General features: G+C 40.2%; 2 protein-coding genes across 11 annotated transcripts in view; one reads left to right on the top strand and one right to left on the bottom strand.

The window, feature by feature from the left end:
• The window catches only part of LOC115846822 (zinc finger protein 510-like), a 31,228-nt gene extending 13,357 nt beyond the window's left edge, over nt 1-17,871 (top strand). The window contains exon 7 of one of the 3 annotated variants that reach the window (XR_009558988.1): nt 59-3,273. Coding sequence is in view for 2 of the 3 variants with exons in the window: in XM_070043590.1 (XP_069899691.1) it covers nt 9,408-9,442 (35 nt within the window). In the remaining variant the exon portion in view is untranslated. Of the gene's footprint in view, nt 1-58; nt 3,274-9,407 lie in introns of those variants that run through there. The other 2 variants (XM_070043590.1, XM_070043591.1) reach the window with 2 other exon arrangements.
• The window catches only part of ZNF12 (zinc finger protein 12), a 62,476-nt gene that overhangs the window by 3,398 nt on the left and 40,197 nt on the right, over nt 1-18,881 (bottom strand). For 4 of the 8 annotated variants that reach the window (XM_070043567.1, XM_070043564.1, XM_070043566.1 and 1 more), the window contains one exon: nt 10,781-16,458. The exons of 1 other annotated variant lie outside the window; for it this stretch is intronic. In XM_070043567.1, coding sequence (XP_069899668.1) covers nt 14,606-16,458 — 1,853 coding nt within the window. In that variant the 3' untranslated portion in view covers nt 10,781-14,605. Of the gene's footprint in view, nt 1-10,780; nt 16,459-18,881 lie in introns of those variants that run through there. 3 more of the 8 variants (XM_070043569.1, XM_070043570.1, XM_070043568.1) reach the window with 2 other exon arrangements.

Genomic DNA, 18,881 nt, shown 5'->3' with positions numbered 1-18,881 from the left:
GGAAAAGCAGACCCAGATGGATTGGTCCAGAAGTTGAGACCTTTGGTGTCTGTCTCAGTACTTCTATGTAGGGGCTTCAGACCTTGGGAAGTAACTGAACGGCGAGCCAGCCTGCCTCAGATAACCTGAACCACATTTCCATCCACCACTCTTAAGTACCAGCGCTTTCCTCTCTGGCCTGACTTTTAGGGAAGGTGACCATTCTGTGCCCAGTGTTGACCCCCTGCCTGCCTCCTGACCTTTGTTCTTGGTTTCTCCTTTCTAGTATTCATCTTCTCTCCATTTTCATGGACTATTTTCTTTTCAGTTTTCCCCACAGGCATTTATTAATTCATTCTGCAGATATTTTTACTCTGTGCCACCCTCGCTCCTGGTGTCGGGGATACACCAATGAACAAACACTGTTCCTGAGCTCCTATAGCTTACAAGCTAGCAGGAGGAGGAGACGTGAATAAATAAGTTTACACATCCAGTGGTGACGAGAATGGTGAAAAGAACTAAAACAGGAGATAGAGAGCGGGGTGTGCTCTTGTAAAAGGTGGTTGGAGAATGCCTTTCTGATGATGTCAGCATTAGAGCAGATAAAGAAGGAAGGAGGTGAGTCATGTGGCTCCTGGGGGTTCCAGGCGAAGGAACAGCCACAGGGCCAAGTTCCTGCGGCAGGAGTTTGTTGGAAGTGCTCTGAGGAAAACAGGGAGGCCAGAGTGGTGGCAGGGGAGCACCTGAGAGGGATGCTGGTGGGAGGTGACATCAGACAGGTAGCCAGGGGCCAAATGATGTGTTACAGGACACGGCGAGGGCTTTGACTTCATTTGGGGCGAGTTGTGTAGCTATTACTGGATTTCTGCAAAAGAGTATGTTTTAAAAGAATTTCTTTGCTACTATGCAGAGGAAATTGGGGACGGGGACAAGGGTGGTGGACAAAGTAAAAGCATAAAGACAGTGTGAAATGCTGGCTCCTGAAATACTGACCACCACCATTGTGAAGGCAAATCTTAATTTATTGCTCACCCTGACAGTCTTCGTAGCATCTTGGAAAAGAGTGAACAAAGGTTATTTATGAGATTTGAGGGTATAGTTTAAAGTATATTTTTTTAATTCAGGGGCTTAATAACCTTTGGGTAAGAATTATGATTTAACAGTTTAGGATTTGTGGACAGGTCTTGGAGAATAAGTAGTATAGTATCTATGGGAAAGGTGAGAAGTTTGTTTAAAAGGGTTTTGAGGAAGCTTCTGAAATGAACAGTAAGATCATTTGCAACTTTTATTTTCCTGGGCATGAGTTTCATGGGGCAGGAAAGTCTGCCGGTAACACAGTGGAACAGTAGACATGGTAATGCAGAGAGTAAGCTGTGTGGATGTTGACGGTTTCAGCTCTCGACAGCAAAGAGGTGTTTGCAGTGGCTCAGATGTGAAGTAAGGGAGGGGGTAGACGTGATGAAATGTGGCTCCACGTTGGGAGAGTAGGATTTGCTGTTGGGTAGGATGTGGAGTGAGAGAACGGGGTGGGGAGCTGAGGATGACCTCAGTATTTAGTCTGAGCAACCTGCTGGGGTGGGAAGTGTTCACTGAGATGGGAAAAGTGGGGAGGAGCAGTTCGGGGCAAATTTTTTAAGAAGTGACTTTGAGAAGCGTCAGTGACTTGAGATGATTATTCAAATTTAGATGTTGATAAGGCCCTTGGACATACAGATCTGGAGTTGGAGAACAGACAGGAGTGCAGATTAAATTTGAAAGTCATGAGTTGAAAGGTGGTATGCAGACATAACTGGGCCTTGGGCAGTGGATGTGGATAGACAGGAAAAGAGGCTGCAACCCACAGCCTTACAACACGTAGGAGTCACAAGCGTAACAGAGAAGAAAACCCAGAGAGATGTCTGGAGGGCAAGAAAGGTGCTTGTCAAGAAGGACACAATGAATTTCTAGTTTGAAATTGGAAATATGAAGTCAGCGTTTTCCCCCTTCGTTCCTGTAAACCATCTAAAACCAACTAGGAGATTGAGAAATGAGTTGCAGACTGGTATTTTGTATAAATCTGAGAAAATAGCTAAACTTGAAACCATGACATAAGGGGAAGAACTGTTGAAAGCAATAAAAAATCAAGCTGGGTACAGGCACCTGGAATTGGAACCAGAGAGAGACCTCCAGGGCTGCTGACCTCAGAAAGAAATGCAAGGTGACTAACCCTTGGTAAAACATCAGGAAGGGACTGAACAAGATTGTGGCAGGAACTTCCTTGTTACCTGCTTTGGTTCTGAGAAGCAGAGAAGTGGGATTCAGGGTGGAATCACACACATAACCCTTAACTGTGTAAAGTATTGGTCTTTGTAGCATTTGGGGGATAAACAAGAATTTGCACGTGAAAATGCCCATAGGTTTTCAGAGAGAAATAAAAAATAATCAAATACAATGTTAAGTCCTTGGTCCTAAGCAGCCAGTGCAGGATGCATGGATGTTTTCCTAAGAAAAAAAAAAGGGAGAAAGAGAAAAAAAGAAAAGGCAAAAAAAAAAAAAAAAATTAGTAAGTGAAGAACACGCACCTGAAAAATATTGTCATAGAAGAGAGAAATATTGTGACCAAGTATCTCACTATTGAATGTTTCACAGCTTAATGAAGCAATTGCTTTTATGATTCAAAAGCACAAGGAACCATATATAAGCACTGAGGGGAGAGATGAAGAGACACAGGAGATGGTCTGAAAGCTTCCAGTGCTCAGGAATGAACTGGAAGAAGAAACATCCTGACAGTAAAATGTGTAGAATTGGAAGGAGCACAAAGAGCTGAAAACATAGTGAGGGGCCTGGAAGAGAGGAGCACAGGAAGTGAGCAGATGGAATGGGAATCGGGGCACAGTTAAAGGGGTCACATGTGGAAGACTGGAAAAGGAGGTTCAGCATGCACACCATCCAGTCCCCCATGTGGAAAGCCAGAGATAATTGAATAGAACAAATACTTAGAGATACATTTCAAAGAAGCTTCCTGGTATGAAAGAAGACTGGAGTCTACATGAAAAGGACTAACTTATGGGAAACTAACTCAGAACTGTCACCACCATGGTATATCCTAGGGAAGTTACTAGATTTTTAAAGAAAGAAAGGTTCTTTTTGGTCTGCAAAACCAAAGAATTAAGTCATTTAAAACTTTGTTGAGGAATATTGACAAATATAATTGTATATATTTAAAACGTACAGTGTGACGATTTGATGTACATATATTGTAGAATGGTTACCAAGATTAAGATAATTAACACATCCATCACCTTACGTAGTTAACAGGTAATTTGTATGTGTGGTTTTTTTTGGGGGGGGGTGAGAATGATTCAGATATATTTGCAACAGCGTTCAAGGGTACAATACCATATTATTAACTATAGTCACCATGCTCTACATTAGATCCCCAGCACTTGAATTAAGTCTTTTTTCTTTTAAATTCTGGCTGTGCTGCTTGGCTTGCAGGATCTCAGTTCCCTGACCAGGGTTTGAACCTGGGCCACAACAGCAAAAGCACTGAATCCTAACCACCAGGCCACCAGGGAACTCCCCAGTCATTTTTAAGGGGGAGAAAAAAAATCAAGTTGATCTCAGACGTCCATAATAACATCCAGTGCTTTTAAAAGCAGTGGAGAAAGAATTACAAAATCCTTAAGAACTAAAAGTAAATCCCAATAATTTTATATGTAGACAAAATGTTATTCAGCTAAAGTAACAACAGTAAGTTTGAACATGCAAGAATGCAGGGAAATATTGTTTTCGTGAATTCTTTGTAAAGAATTTTCTAGAACATGAACTTTAATCAAGAAATGGTAAAGTATAAAATAGCAGAAGATTGTTTTTGAGTGCTATTTAAGTGAGAACTAAGTCTAAAACTGAAGTGGGGATTGATTATCAGGATAGAATTAAAACATAAAGGACTTAAGATTTTAGGATTATTAGATATAAAATTTTAAAATTTGTGTGGAATAGCCACGTCCCAAAATAAACAAAGCAGTTTAGAAGGCTAAGAAAAACTAGGGGGAGCTTGCCCTTTCAAATTCAGTGCTAGCTATTGGCTGTAGTGTGATATTAATGTAAGAATAAACGGATCGGGGGCTTCCCTGGTGGCACAGTGGTTGAGAATCTGCCTGCTAATGCAGGGGACACAGGTTCGCGCCCTGGTCTGGGAGGATCCCACATGCCGCGGAGCAACTAAGCCCGTGAGCCACAACTACTGAGCCTGCGCGTCTGGAGCCTGTGCTCCACAACAAGAGAGGCTGTGATAGTGAGAGGTCCGCGCACTGCGATGAAGAGTGTCCCCCACTTGCCACAACTAGAGAAAGCCCTTGCACAGAAACGAAGACCCAACACAGCCAAAAATAAATAAATTAAAAAAAAAAATCAGAACATTTCCCAGCTGTGGTCAGAGGAAGTCCTGACTACTGAATAAAGGCACAGAGAGATGCAACATCGGTGCCTTTGAAGATGGGAGAATGAGGCTAAGAGCCAGGGAAGGCAGGGCTTAAAAAAAAAAATAAAATAAAATAAACGGATCAGAAGATTCCAGAACTAGCTCCACGCATATGGAAATCAGATATGTGAGAAACAGACAAAGGGGAGGTAATTCAGTAAGTGCTGTTGAGAAAATGATTCATATGGAGAAAACATTTGTCTTTTACCATTATACAGAAATCAATTTAAAAGTAAAATATATAAAACTTCTAGAAGAAAGTATAGTGGAATATGTTTATAACTATATAAAAGGGGAATATATGTACGCTCTTGATATGTATGTATCATCTATGTACAATCCTTATAAAAGGGTTCTCAAACAGCACAAAAATACTGTTTTAGAAGAAAAAAATAGATTAAGAACATTCACTCATTACAAAACACCATAAAAATTCAAAATTCATGGCATAGAGTGAGAGAAGTTATTTGTAACATATATAACCAGCAAAGGCTTAATATCCAAAATACATTCATGGCTTTTCTCAAACAGAAATTTAAATAAGACATTATACATTATTCATTTTACTTAATTTCTGCTTCCTCCCACTGGAATGTAAACTTCATGAGAACAGGGTTTGTTTTCTTTCATGTCTGTGTTTCCACTGTCTAGGATAGTGCCAGCCACAGTTTAGCATTCAATAAATGTTTGTTGAATAATGAACTCCTACAATTCATAAGAAAAAGTCAAACAACCCAACAGAGAAGTGGACAAAAGACATACATGAAAAGGAAACACAAGTGGGAAACAAAAACACAAATGATAAATGAGAATATCTACAACTTCATTCGTAATAAGAGAAGTAAAAAGTATGACAGTGAAATAGCATTTTCTGTGCTCAAATTTGGCAAAAATTAAGACGTCTTTCAATAGCAAGCAGTTTTGATCACATGATCACTCTGCTGGGAAGAGTTTGTCAAGAACTAGGTCTTACAATGTCCCTTCCCCGTACCTCATCTGTTCCTAAGAGTTAAGGTTTTCACTTTACCCAGTGACTGAAAAATTCCCACGTCCTCTATCTCCGCCTCGTCTGCCCTCTACTCTCTGCTTTACCTGAGGTGTTCTAGTCTTTTCATTGTCAGTGTGGCAGAAACTAACCCTAAAATCATTTCTTCCAAATTGTAAATCTTCTCACGTTCCTTATTTCCACTTACTTGGGTTCTAATCCTTTTCTTCTTCCCTATCTGACAACCATGAAAAGTACCTGTAATACTGATCTGTCCATAGTTCCTCTTATTTTTAATTTTCTTTTGAAAACTGTCTTCTATAGTTTTTATTCTTACCTTCCAGTGACCTTACTTAAAACCAGAACCTTATTCTCTGATGCCTTATTTCATTCCTAACTGTAAGTATATACTTTTAAATCTAAAGCATCTGTTTCGTCTTGTTGCTGGCCTTATATAATCCTAGGGTTGTCCTCTATTACTTAAAATACCTTTTCTTAAACATATCAGTCCATATTCATCCTTTTTTGTTGATGTTACTCAAAAACTCATGGTAAGTTCCATATGATCCTCCTTCTAAATACTGCTCATACGTCTTACCCACATCTGCACCTCTTCTTGAGGTTTGCCTGTCCAGATCTTTAAGAAAGGGCTTAGGACTGTGCCTGGCATGTAGTTAATGCTTGTTGTGCATATTTTACACTTAGTTTATGTTTGAGCTCAAGTACTCACCTCTGTTTTGAAGTGCTTCTTACTCTCTCCCCTCTTAGAATTCCCATTTCACTTAGCAGCTGAGCCATAAGGATTTCAGACCTCATCATATACTGTGACACCTGAGAGCATCTGGTTATTGCTGAGGCCTTTGTCCCCATCTGGGGGGCGTCTTTTTTTTTTTTTTTTAACTCTTCCTTAATTTGATGTATAGTATATAATAGATATGCTCATCTATTAATGCTGATAGATACGTTTATTCAGAAAGCATTTCCTAAGTACATAGGCCTACATCACTTACCTGTAGATTCTGATTCATAGGGTACATGGATTGACATGGGGCTATGACAGTCTATACTCCATGTTTTGTTATTTTTTTAATAAATGTTTTTATTTATTTGTTTATTTTTGGCTGCATTGGGTCTTCGTTGCTGTGCGCGGGCTTTCTCTAGTTGCGATGAGCGGGGGCTACTCTTTGTTGCGGTGTGTGGGCTTCTCATTGTGGTGGCTTCTCTTGTTGCGGAGCGTGGGCTCTAGGCGCATGGGCTCAGTAGTTGTGGCTCACGGGCTCTAGAGCACAGGCTCAGCAGATGATTGTAGACCAGTGGTTGGTCTGTTTTGACCTTGGAGCTGCAGGCAGCTTGGTTACATTGTCTTATTTGCCTTCTCTGTCCTGACTCACAGGTTGTAAGTACTCTGGTTCTTTCCAGATTTTTATTTATATAGCTCACATTTTACACTTGTGCTAATTAACTAAAGTGGCATTTTAATTGTTCTTGCTTTGTAACACTTCTCCAAGTCCCTCTTCATTTCTATTTTTCAAGACTTTCTTGGCTTTTCCCACATTAATTCTTAGAGGCGACCTTTAGAACGGATTTACCAGGCTCCTCTCCAGAGCTTTTTGGGATTCTGATTGAATTTAAATTTAGTCTAAAGTAGCTGCCTACTGAGTGGCACTCCTAATCCCACTGGCTGGACCACTTCCCCCCAACCAGAGGCAGGGCTCAGAGACGGTTTCTGTTGGTCTTTTTCCTGTGAGTGGGCCATACTTTCTTTGCATGTTTTGTAATTTTTTGCTGAAAACTAGACATTTTAGATAACGTGGGAACTCTGGAAATCAGATTCTCCCCCTGCCCCAGGGATTTTTTGTTGTGGGTTCTTGTCGTTTGCGTCCTTATTGACTTTTCTAAGCTATTTTTATAAGTCTATATCCTTCGTCATGTGTGGCCACTTAACTCTTTTTAGTTTTTGTTTTATACTGGACTATAGTTGATTTACAATGTCATGTTAGTTTCTGGTGTACAGCAAAGTGATTCATAAAGATTCATAAAGAATATATGTATTCTTTTTCATATTCTTTTCCATTGTGATTTATTACAAGTTATTGAATATAGTTCCCTGTGCTATACAATAGGTCCTTGTTGGTTATCTATCTTATATTTAGTAGTGTGTATATGTTAATCCCAAACTCCTAATTTATCCCTCCCCCTACCTTTCCCCTTTGGTAACCATAAGTTTGTTTTGAAGTCTGTGAATCTGTTTGTTTTGTAAATAAGCTCGTTTGTATCATTTTTTTTAGATTCCACATATAAGTGATATCATATTTGTCTTTGTCTGACTTAGTATGATAATCTCTAGGTCCATCCATGTCGCTACAAATAGTGTTATTTCATTCTTTGTGTCTGGGTAATATTCCATTATATATATATACCACGTTTTCTTTATCCATTCCTCTGTTGATGGGCATTTAGGTTGCTTCCATGCCTTGGCTATTGTAAATACTGCTGCTATGAACATTGGGGTGCATTTATCTTTTTGAATTATGGTTTTCTCTGGATATATGCCCAGGAGTGAGATTGCTGGATCATACGGTAGTTCTATTTTTAGTTCCTTAAGGAACCTCTATACTGTTCTCCATAGTGGCTGCACCAATTTACATTCCCACCAACAGTGCAGGAGGGTTCTCTTTTCTCCACACCCTCTCCAGCATTTATTGTTTATAGACTTTTTGGTGATGGCCAGTCTGATTACTGTGAGGTGATAACCTCATTGTAGTTTTGATTTGCATTTTCTAATAATTAGCAATGCTGAGCATCTTTTAATGTGCTTTTTGGCCATCTGTATGTCTTCTGTGGAGCAATGTCTATTTAGATCTTCTGCCCATTTTTTGATTGGGTTATTTTGATACTGAGCTGCATGAGCTGTTTGTATATTTTGGAGACTAATTCCTTGTCAGTGGCTTTATTTACAAATATTTTTTTCCCCATCTGTGGGTTGACTTTTTGTTGTTTATCATTTCCTTTATTGTGCAAAAGCTTTTAAGTTTAATTAGGTCCCATTTGGTTTTTTGTTTTTATTTTCGTTATTCTAGGAGGTGGATCCAAAAAGATACTGCTGCGATTTATGTCGAAGAGTGTTCTCTGCCTATGTTTTTTCCCTCTAAGAGTTCTATAGTGTCTGGCCTTACTTACACTTAGGTCTTTAATCCATTTTAAGTTTTTGTGTATGGTATTAGAGAATGTTCTGATTTCATTCTTTTACATGTAGTTGTCCAGTTTTCCCAGCACCACTTATTGAAGAGGCTGTCTTCTCGTATATTCTTGCCTCCTTTGTCGTAAATTAGGTGACCATAGGTGCGTGGGTTTATTTCTGGGTTTTCTATCCTGTTCCATTGTTCTATGTTTGTTTTTTTTTCAGTACCATACTGTTTTGATTAGCTTTGTCAGGGCACCTGATTCCTCCAGCTCCGTTTTTCTTTCTCAGGATTACTTTGGATATTTGGGGTCTTTTGTGTATCTGTGCAAACGTAAAAAATTTTTGTTCTAGTTCTGTAAAAAATACCATTGGTAACTTGATAGGGATTGCATTGAATCTGTATATTGTGTGGCCACTTAATTCTGTTCCATTAGCTTCCAGAGGTCAGCTGTGTTTTGTCAGCTTCTGTAAACACCTGGAGCCAAAAAAAGGGGACATTCCCCCAGTTTTGCAGGCTGGCTGTGTTGGGCACTCCTTCAGCGCTTAGCCAGGCTGGTTCCACTCTGCCTTAGCCTTCACTTCCAGCTTACATGGAGCCTGCAGGCCAGTCCAGGTGAGAGCATAGGGACTTTTCAGGTCTTTTCTCAGCTGTGTCTCACCTGGGCACACACGATGTGCACTAGGAAGCTTTTCAAAAGCTCGTATTGCCACACACAACTCCATTTTCCAACCTGTCCCTTCCCAGGCTTCTCAATACGTCTGCTGCTCACTTTGACTGTCATCCTGCCCACCAGGTTGCTGCCTCCACCCCCAGGACTTGTGCCTTTAAATGCCTTTGGCACCAGCCCTCTGGGAAGACTGTTCTGAGTCAAGGAAACAACAAAGGGACGCCCTGTTACTGACTTACAGACAGCAGCCCACAGGTGAGGCCCACAAGCACAGCCCTGTGGGGTAAGGTCTCATTCTTGCCCTGCCCCCAGCAACCTGTGCCTGGGGCTCAGGCTGCCAGCAATCGGGCTGGTGACCAGAGATGTGGGGGACAGTGGGTGGGCAGCTTTCTCATTGCAAAGTGTTGCCCTTATCAAGCTTCCTTGGTGGTTCTAAGTCCCAGACTAGATTCTAGAGTTTTGCCAACGTTGCCAGCTCATTAATTGTTCATGTTGGGGGAGGGGGACAGATTTCTCTACTCTGCCATTTTTGGTGAAATCACTTCTCGTCAGTTTTCGAGCACTTCCTGATTGCTAATACAAATGACTGTTCTACACTTAATTTTCCTAATCAGCATTGGAATAAGCTTTTACTCTTAAGAGCTCTGGTTCCATTTAGTGGAGAAAAATTACAAACCAAGATCTGGGTGAACATTTTTCTTTTTCTTTGGGGGGAGGGGCGGGCGCACACATTTTTCTGAAGGTAAAATACTGCATATTTAATTAGGAATTTAATACTATTACAGTGTGCTAGTATTTATTAGGATTCTGTTGATTCCATGAATAATCTTGTTGAAAAAATTATTGTTGAAAAGATTTTGAGTGGGCTGCCTTTTACTTTCTAAGACTCAGTCTTGTATTTCATCATTAGTGTACCACTAAGTTTTGGAGGAAGGCATAGGTTGCATTTTAGAAGACATGACTGCAGTTCATTTTTTGTTGGCTAATTCTGTGTAAGTGTCAGATTGGCTGCCAAGCAAAGTGGCTGAACCAAGAGATTGAAATCTCATGTACAGTTCCAAACAGGGGGTCCAGGGAGGTAGGGGACCCTCCTCATCCCGTTCCATGGTGTTATCCAGAGAAGTTTCCCTTCAACGTATTACTTTTCCATCCCCTAAGCAGGAGTCGGCAAAATATGGATCATAGGCCAAATTTGGCCTACTGCCTCTTTTTTGTACAGCATAAACCAAGAATGGTTTTTATATGTTTTAGAATAATAAGTTCTATCAAACACAGCCCAAGCAAGGGAAGGAAGAAAGGCAGTGAAGAACCAACTTTTAAGAATGTGACTCTTTTAAGAATGTGACTCAGAGGATGACACAGATTTCCCTAATGGGCTCCAACATAATCACCTGGCTAACCTACCTAAAAGGTAAGTTGAGAAGTCAAATCTCCAGTGATGTGCCAGTTGAAACTGAAGGGGGAGTCTCTTTCATAAACAAAGCAGGGTAACACTGTAGTACAGTCAGCAGCCCAGTTTATTACACTGAGTTCTACAAAGTGATGCAGATACTCACATGTATAACTCTTTCATCATAAGAACGTTTACAAGCAGCTGTGCCATTTTCCTGAAAGTTGGCTTGGGTAGAAGTTGCCAGAAAAGGCACAGGAGGCACCATTTAGGTACCTAAGCTATAAAATTCTGGCTAAAACTGAACAGAATAAAACATTATTGGGGATTTTAATTAGGGGCCTTTACTTTTCCTGTGTGCATGTTTTCATATTTCTGGAGGAGTCCTGGGCACAGTGTTAACTGTACTACTCAGTTAAAAACATACTTATTATCAGCATTGGTTTCTGTGTGGACCCCACTGTTTCTTCATGCCAAACCCCAATTCCATCCCTTCCCCCACAGGTACTCACACTGATGAAGGTATGACCTTAAGCACATACTACTGTAGCCTCTATGAGGGTGTGTGTGTAACTTTGATGTAAACATTTTTTAGTTGCACGAAATCTCATTCCATCCATTTTTCTTTCATTCATATCTAAAAGGGTTAATCAGCTGTGCTACAACAAAGCACACACTGCTAACTGCTGGACACCACCCCACTGCTTGATCCACATTTTACTCACCTCTTCTAATGACAGTCACCTAGGATATCTCAAAAGTCCTGCTGTGGTGAAATTCCCTGTATATACATCCTCCTGTGTATAGAAGTTCTCTGGGATCTATCAACAGATTGGGGTACTACTGCATGATAAAGCACACATATTGAATTTAAAAGGTATTTCCAGGTTAGTTTCCCAGATGCCTGTATCATTTTACATATTTCCACAGTATACAAACATACCAATACATCCTTACCAGTATCTATCCATACAACTTTCTTTGGGGCGCTAGAGTGGACAGCCCAGCCAGCCACGCTGAGGTGGAATAAAGAGAGGGTGACTGTTGCCTCAGAAGAGGGCCCTGGTGTTAGGAATGGTCTTCATTTTGACCTGTTTGAGAGGCCACAGAAGCATCAAATGAACCACCATTTCACTAACACTAGGATAACTGAAAAAACAGACCAAAAAAACTGGGGGAATCTCACCTCTATGTGCCAGGAGGGGTCGACCTCCTGCTCAGCCCTTGGAAACCCCCTGGGAGTTCCAAATCTGCTTACACTCCACAGTATGAGGTCACTGTGTATAAAGAGCAAGTACTCCCGCTCTGCCCAATTCCACATTCGGTTTGCTGCTGGGTGGGGAAACAGAACCATCCCCTGTGGTGCCTTCTTTCATGAACTTAGGCCTTGCCAGGAATAGTTAAAAACTTTTCAAATATTGCATTCCATCAAATCTAAGACAACCCATTATTTTAAGTACCTCTAAGAAAGAAAAAAAATCAATGCCAGTTGAATCAGAACATGCTATAGATCCTAATTTCAAAGATGTAATAATATGAAAACACTGACATCTCTGAAACAATAAAGAAATCCCACGACTGCATTACTGAAGAGGCAGTTGAGGACCACTTACATGTACAGGACCCTTTCATGTCAGGCACTCCATAAGAGAAAAAGAATGTGGTAAACCATTTAAACTTTTCAAATATTTTACTTAAAATGCATACTGTTTATTTAAGCTACTTCCCTCTAGTGTAGGAAACCTCTGCAAATATCATTTCAACAAATATAGTTGCTACACAAAACTATTATACACTCTACCAGAATTTTAATTCCTGTTATGTAGCAGACTCAAGATCATATGGTGGAAAAGTGATAAGCAACAAAAAACAGGTGCCATGAGTGACAGAAATACATGAGAAGCATGGCATTTCATCTCCGTGGTAAGGGGTGAATTACTCAAATAATACAGGGTATCAGGCTAATCACTGGACAACAGAAGTAGGTCCTTACCTGACACCATATATTGTCAACAACATGATAGCAATGATCCATGAATAACAAATTAACCTAAACAAAATTTATGTCATGCATTACCAAAAGATAGATATACCTGACATCGTATCAGGTTCCAGAGGTTCTTAGGTCAGTAACATAACAATTTAGAAAAACATACACATTTAATGGTTTCAGGTTTTCTAATGCTTAAACTATTTACACCAAAATTTACAGAAAATAAGGTAATTTCGAAATCAACAGCTCAAAATAAATGATTTGCCTAAAGTCCACTTCTCAATCGCGTAACTCCTACAAACTCTGTATCTTTAGTTATCCCTAAAAACAACCTAAATCAATCATCTTAAAAATAAATTTAGTCTTTCAGAAAAGAAACAGTCCAGAGGTGGAATGGCTACATGGCTGGCTGGTTCAGTGGCTCAAGAGCATTGCCCAGGTCCCAGGTTCTTCCAATCTTTCTGCTCTGCCACGTGCAAATTATATCATAATTCATTGCTGAAAGACAGAGCCAGGCATCACATTCCAGAGGAGAAAAAGTTCAACAAGGTTCCATTTCACCCAGCATGATTCCTTGAAGCTTTGAAGAAAACTTTTCCAGAAATAACCTGTCAGATGTTTCCTTTATTTGTCTAGAATGGGTCCTTGGACCACTCTAAACCAGTTGCTGGCCATGAGAAAGGGATTATCATTATTGGCTGAAACTAATCAGGATTTTTCTGTTCTGTCAGGAGAAATGGATACCCAAACTTGGCCAGCCAACAATAAGGAGTGAGTGACTAGGGTGGTCACCCAACAATGCCAGCTACAAAGCCATATGAACCCACTCTTAATCCATTCAGGAAGGAGCAAAGCACAGTTTAAAAATACCATCCTATCAAATAAAATTAATTCCTAGGTTACACATTATGTGTGCTCTGCACACTTACACTTAGGTAGGCATCTAAATAAAAAACCGTAGGTGGAAAAAATTAGATTAAAATGAAACTATTTTAGGTTCATCTAAAAAACTGTACTGAGTGCAATGAGTCCTATGTTCCTCACTACAGACTTCTAGCATTAACAATTGTAAATTATCTATGCCATTTGCTATTTTTTGCATAGATTTTTATCTCTTGCTAATTCAGATACAGTTGAAAACATTATTAAAAACACTGGCTCCCTTATGGAAGACTTAGTTCATTACCAATGATAAAATGCATTTATAAATGCCAGGGAAGATTACAAAAAGCAGCATACTTCTTATCCTTCAAATATTATTTCAGTAACAATGCATATTAAGATGCTAACATAGTGGTGCTACTTAAAATGGGTCTTTACCATATGCCTTAGAAATTATTCTAATAAGGATAGGATGCCTTTTCAAACATGACTCAAACTGAACAAACAATTCCTGTAATGCAGCATCTTAAAAAGCAAACAAACAGACCAAAACACCCTCAAAAGCATTAGTCCTACATCCTCAGGACCCACTCATATATGAGCTTAATGTTGCCATGTTGCTGTCTTGATTAGCTACCTGACAACTTTACAGCTTCTATTTACATAAGGAGCATATTTATTCACAGCGGCCATCTTCTGCAGCTCCTTTTTTACAAAAAGCTTTATATTTTATCAGAAACATAACTTTCAGTATTCATAATTTCCAACAGAATATATTCTCCACATTCCTTAAGTTGAGAGATTTTCCCTTGGTCTGAATTCCCTGATATGTGAAATAGTTTGAATCCATGGTGAAACTATGTACAATTTAAGTATCAATAAATTTTTACTCTTGTCAACCCATCATGGGGCCTAGTTACAGTTGTGGTTTCCATCCTGTGAACTTCCAGATTCCAAGTCTGACTATAATGCTCGAAGGCTTGTCCACACTCACCTGTGTGAACTATCTTAGGATGGTAGAAATATTGAGGGTTCTGTGACATTAAATGAGGTGTGACTTCAAAGAAGCCTTCCCACGTCAAGTACGTTCATATTTCCTCTCCTGTGAATTCTTTGATGGCTATTGAAGGCTGATTTGTGGTAGAATTTTTTCCCACATTCGTTACATTCATAGGGCTTCTCTCCTGAATGAGTTCTATAATGTACTGTAAGGTATGACATCCGAGAGAAGGCTTTCCCACATTCGTTACATTCAAAAGGTTTCTCTCCTGAATGAATTCGATGATGGATAGTGAGATATGACATCTGAGAGAAGAACTTCCCACATTCATAACACTCATAGGCTTTCTCTCCTGTGTGTGTTCTCTGATGTCTATTAAGAGCTGAATTCTGGCAGAAGGTTTTCCCACATTCAGTACATTCATAGGGCTTCTCTCCTGAATGAATTCTGTGATGTATAGTGAGGTATGACATCTGAGAGAAGAACTTCCCACATATGTAACATTCATAAGGCTTCTCTCCTTTATGTATTCTCCGATGTCTACAAAGGGCTGAATTCTGGTAGAAGGTCTTCCCACATTCGTTACATTCATAGGGTTTCACGCCTGAGTGAGTTCTATGATGTATAGTGAGGTATGACAACTGGGAGAATAACTTTCCACATTCATTACATTCATAGGGCTTCTCTCCTGTGTGGACTCTCTGATGTCTCATGAGGGCTGAGTTCAGGTAGAAGGTTTTCCCGCATTCGTTACATTCATAGGGCTTCTCTCCTGAATGAGTTCTGTAATGTACAGTGAGATATGACAACCGAGAGAAGAATTTCCCACATTCATTGCACTCGTAGGGTTTCTCTCCTGTGTGTGTCCTCTGGTGTGTAGTCAGAGTAGACTTGCGGCAGAAACATTTCCCACACTCGTTGCACTTATAGAGTTTCACGCCTGTGTGAATTTTCTGATGGTCATTAAGTGCTGACTTCTGGGAGAAGGTTTTTCCACAGTCATGACAAACATAGGGTCTCTCTCCTGAATGTGTTCTCTGGTGTTGTGTGAGATGTGTCTTCTGGCAAAATGATTTTCCACAATAACTACATTCATAGGGCTTCTCTCCTGAGTGAGTTCTCTGATGTTGAATGAGGTGTAACTTCTGGTAGAAAGTTTTCCCACATTCAGTACATTCATAGGGCTTCTCCCCTGTGTGTGTTCGCTGATGTACAGTGAGGGTTCCCTTCTGGCAGAAGGATTTCCCACATTGGTTACATTCATAAGGTTTCTCTCCTGTATGAGTCCTCTGGTGTATAATAAATTTTGACTTTTTACAGAAGGACTTCCCACATGCATTGCATTCATAGGGCTTCACTTCCATATGAGCTCTCTGGTGCACACTGAGGTTTGACATTTGGAGAAAGGCTATTTCAGATTCGTTCCACTTGTAGGGCTTCTCCTCCATATGATTAACAAACACTGTACCCTTTTGAAAGGCTTTCTGATATTCCATGTATTCAAAGGGTTTCTCTAAAATATGAATGTTCTGATAAATACTTCCTTCATTTAGAGCATAAGCCTCCCTATTTTGATTAAATTCATAAGGTTTATCTCCTAGATGGGTTTTTTCAAGCTTAACATGGAGAAGAGATTTCCCACATGCACTACATTCATCCGGCTTCATTCTTGCATAGCTTCCATCACTACTAATATATTCTGAAGTAGATTTTAAACTCTTTCCACATGAGTCACATTTACAGGATATTTTTCTTGAAGGAACAGGGTTTGTTTCCACATTAAAAGTCTTACCAAAAACATTACCTCTCTCTTCAATCAGGGTTTTGTTGTTGACAGATTCGGTTTGCCTTGAATGTTTGTCTTCATTTTCCTGGGCTCCCTCTATCAGATCATGGGCTTCCCAGTCTTCTTCTAAAAAGAGGCAAAATTAACCAATTTTTATACATCTTCCTATATAAGATATGAGATGTGACTTGTACACAAGCCATTTCTTTGTGGCACAGGTGCTAGCTTCATGGACAGATGAAAACAATTCCAAGTGTACTTTTTTCCCTTATTCTTTTGGTTTGGAATAAGCACCCACATGCACACACACAACCTCCACAATCTCCAGTGGTGAGAAAAGCTGACAAAAGCACAAGCACCGGGCTTCCCTGATGGCGCAGTGGTTAAGAATCTGCCTGCAAGTGCAGGGGACACGAGTTTGAGCCCAGGTCTGCGAAGATCCCACATGCCACAGAGCAACTAAGCCCATGTGCCACAACTACTAAGCCTGCGCTCTAGAGCCTGTGTGCCACAACTACTGAAGCTCGCACACCTAGAGGCCGTGCTCCACAACGAGAAGCCACCACAGTGAGAAGCCTGCACACTGCAACAAAGAGTAGCCTCTGCTCGCCACAACTAGAGAAAGCCCACGCACAGCAACGAAGACCCAACGCAGCAAAAACACACACAAGCACCTTTGATCTTTGCTACTTTTAAGATTTTGTTCAAAACTGGGTATAGAAGGTAAAATACAAACGTGGAGCAATGATGAGAAGACAAAAGATGCTGGGTGAATGACCAATTCTTAGATGTGAAAGGACTCACTGCAAACGGGTAAACTGATGGGGCGACAATGAGTTTAGCCAGTGGACAAGGACAAGGAGGAATCAGTCTCAGGAGGTGGATCAGCACTTTACACCATGGCACTTTCACATCAAGTGGAGAGACAGATCACAGGCTAAGGCACTGTCACCTACACCGAGATGTCTGGTACCAGCAATGCTCCAGCTTACGTTCAACCACAGGTCTCTGCTCCTATTGTTTTACTAAGTTTGCCGGACTTCCAGCCTTGATCCACTCAAACCCTATCTTTTAGGGTGTGTCCATGCTTAAAAAAAAATACTATTCAAGTCCTTTCTCAAGTTAATTAGCTCCATTTCCCCTTATAGTTGAAAATAATTACTCTCCATATATTTTTGATTCAGCCTTGCATTGGAACATTAACATTCCATGTGCAATGCTGACTTTTAAATTACCCATGCATCTCTGTTCTCTTTTCTTAACCAAAACCTCTTAGAAAGTATGGCTCTATTTCCTATTTCTTTTGAACCCCTCAATAGAAATCATAGTTGTTCTTAATTTTAATCATATGGACATCTTTCGACTACCAGCAGAATATATGGGATGTCACCTAGACATACATATTTAGAAATAAATGCCTATATCTGAATCACTTTGCTGTACACCTGAAACTAACACAACACTATAAACTGACTATACTTCAATAAAAAAATAAAAATAAAATAAAATAAAAAGAAATACCTGCCTATAAATTATTTCTGATTGAATGGACAAGGTTCTTTCACTAACCTGGCTCCTCAGATAATCAAAGAAATAAACATGTACTATATATTACATACTATGATGAGGGGACAGAACATGGCCTTTTCTTTATTGGATTATGGGGGGCGTGGTGTGCAGAAGCTCAAGCAAAAAATACATAATCAAATAACAGATTCCTTGATCAGACCTAGCTTTTTTTTTTAAGGCATCACCATGATGAGGTGGAGTCAAAGTCAAAGAAGAGATTGGAGTGATGATTAGAGCTGGAAGGAAAAACTTCAAGGAGGGTTTGAATATTTGAGTTCAGACTTAAAGAATGTGTAATCTGGACAAATAACCCACACCCCAATGAAACAGAAGACATTTAGAAGTGTGGACCAAAGGGAGTTTATCCGGAGTTTCGGAAAACAATAGAAAATTAAAATTTCCAGGTAACACAGGGCCGATATTGGGTAATTCTTAAAGGAGGAGGAGTTTAAATTCTTTTTAGCAATCAACAGGGAATTGCTGTAGGCTTACCCTATGAGACTAGTGATAAGATGGGTTAGAAAGGCAGATGAACACATCTTGCAAATCCAGTCAGAATGAAGGAGCGCCTACTGCTCCCACAGGAAACACTGAACCAGAGGACAGGGTGGACAATGCAGCATTAAACAGACAAAAACCCTCAAGACTTCAGACAGGAGGAGCCCTTTGAAGAAGTCGGGGAACAAACCACTGAAGTGCGAAGCAGATCCTTCAGAGACATTTCTGGAGGGGGGGGGGTGGGAGGATAAATGAGCCACGACTCATTTCTGTACCTCCTACTCACTCCACACAGCATTCAAGGCCCTGGCCACAGAACAGTATAGGAGACAAGATGAAAATGGGCATTTGGAGGAAGAGGGAGATACCAAACTCTAGCAGCACTCGTCTCAGGAATGACCAGCACCTGTGCTCATGACAGCAAAGGTGAACTGAGTTTACTGGTTTATGCACAAGACGGGGGTTTGACCTCTGACCTCAAG

This window comes from Globicephala melas, chromosome 15 (genome assembly GCF_963455315.2).
Source record: "Globicephala melas chromosome 15, mGloMel1.2, whole genome shotgun sequence".
NCBI classification, from domain to species: Eukaryota; Metazoa; Chordata; class Mammalia; order Artiodactyla; family Delphinidae; genus Globicephala; species Globicephala melas.
This window is presented reverse-complemented; position numbering and strand designations above follow the sequence as displayed.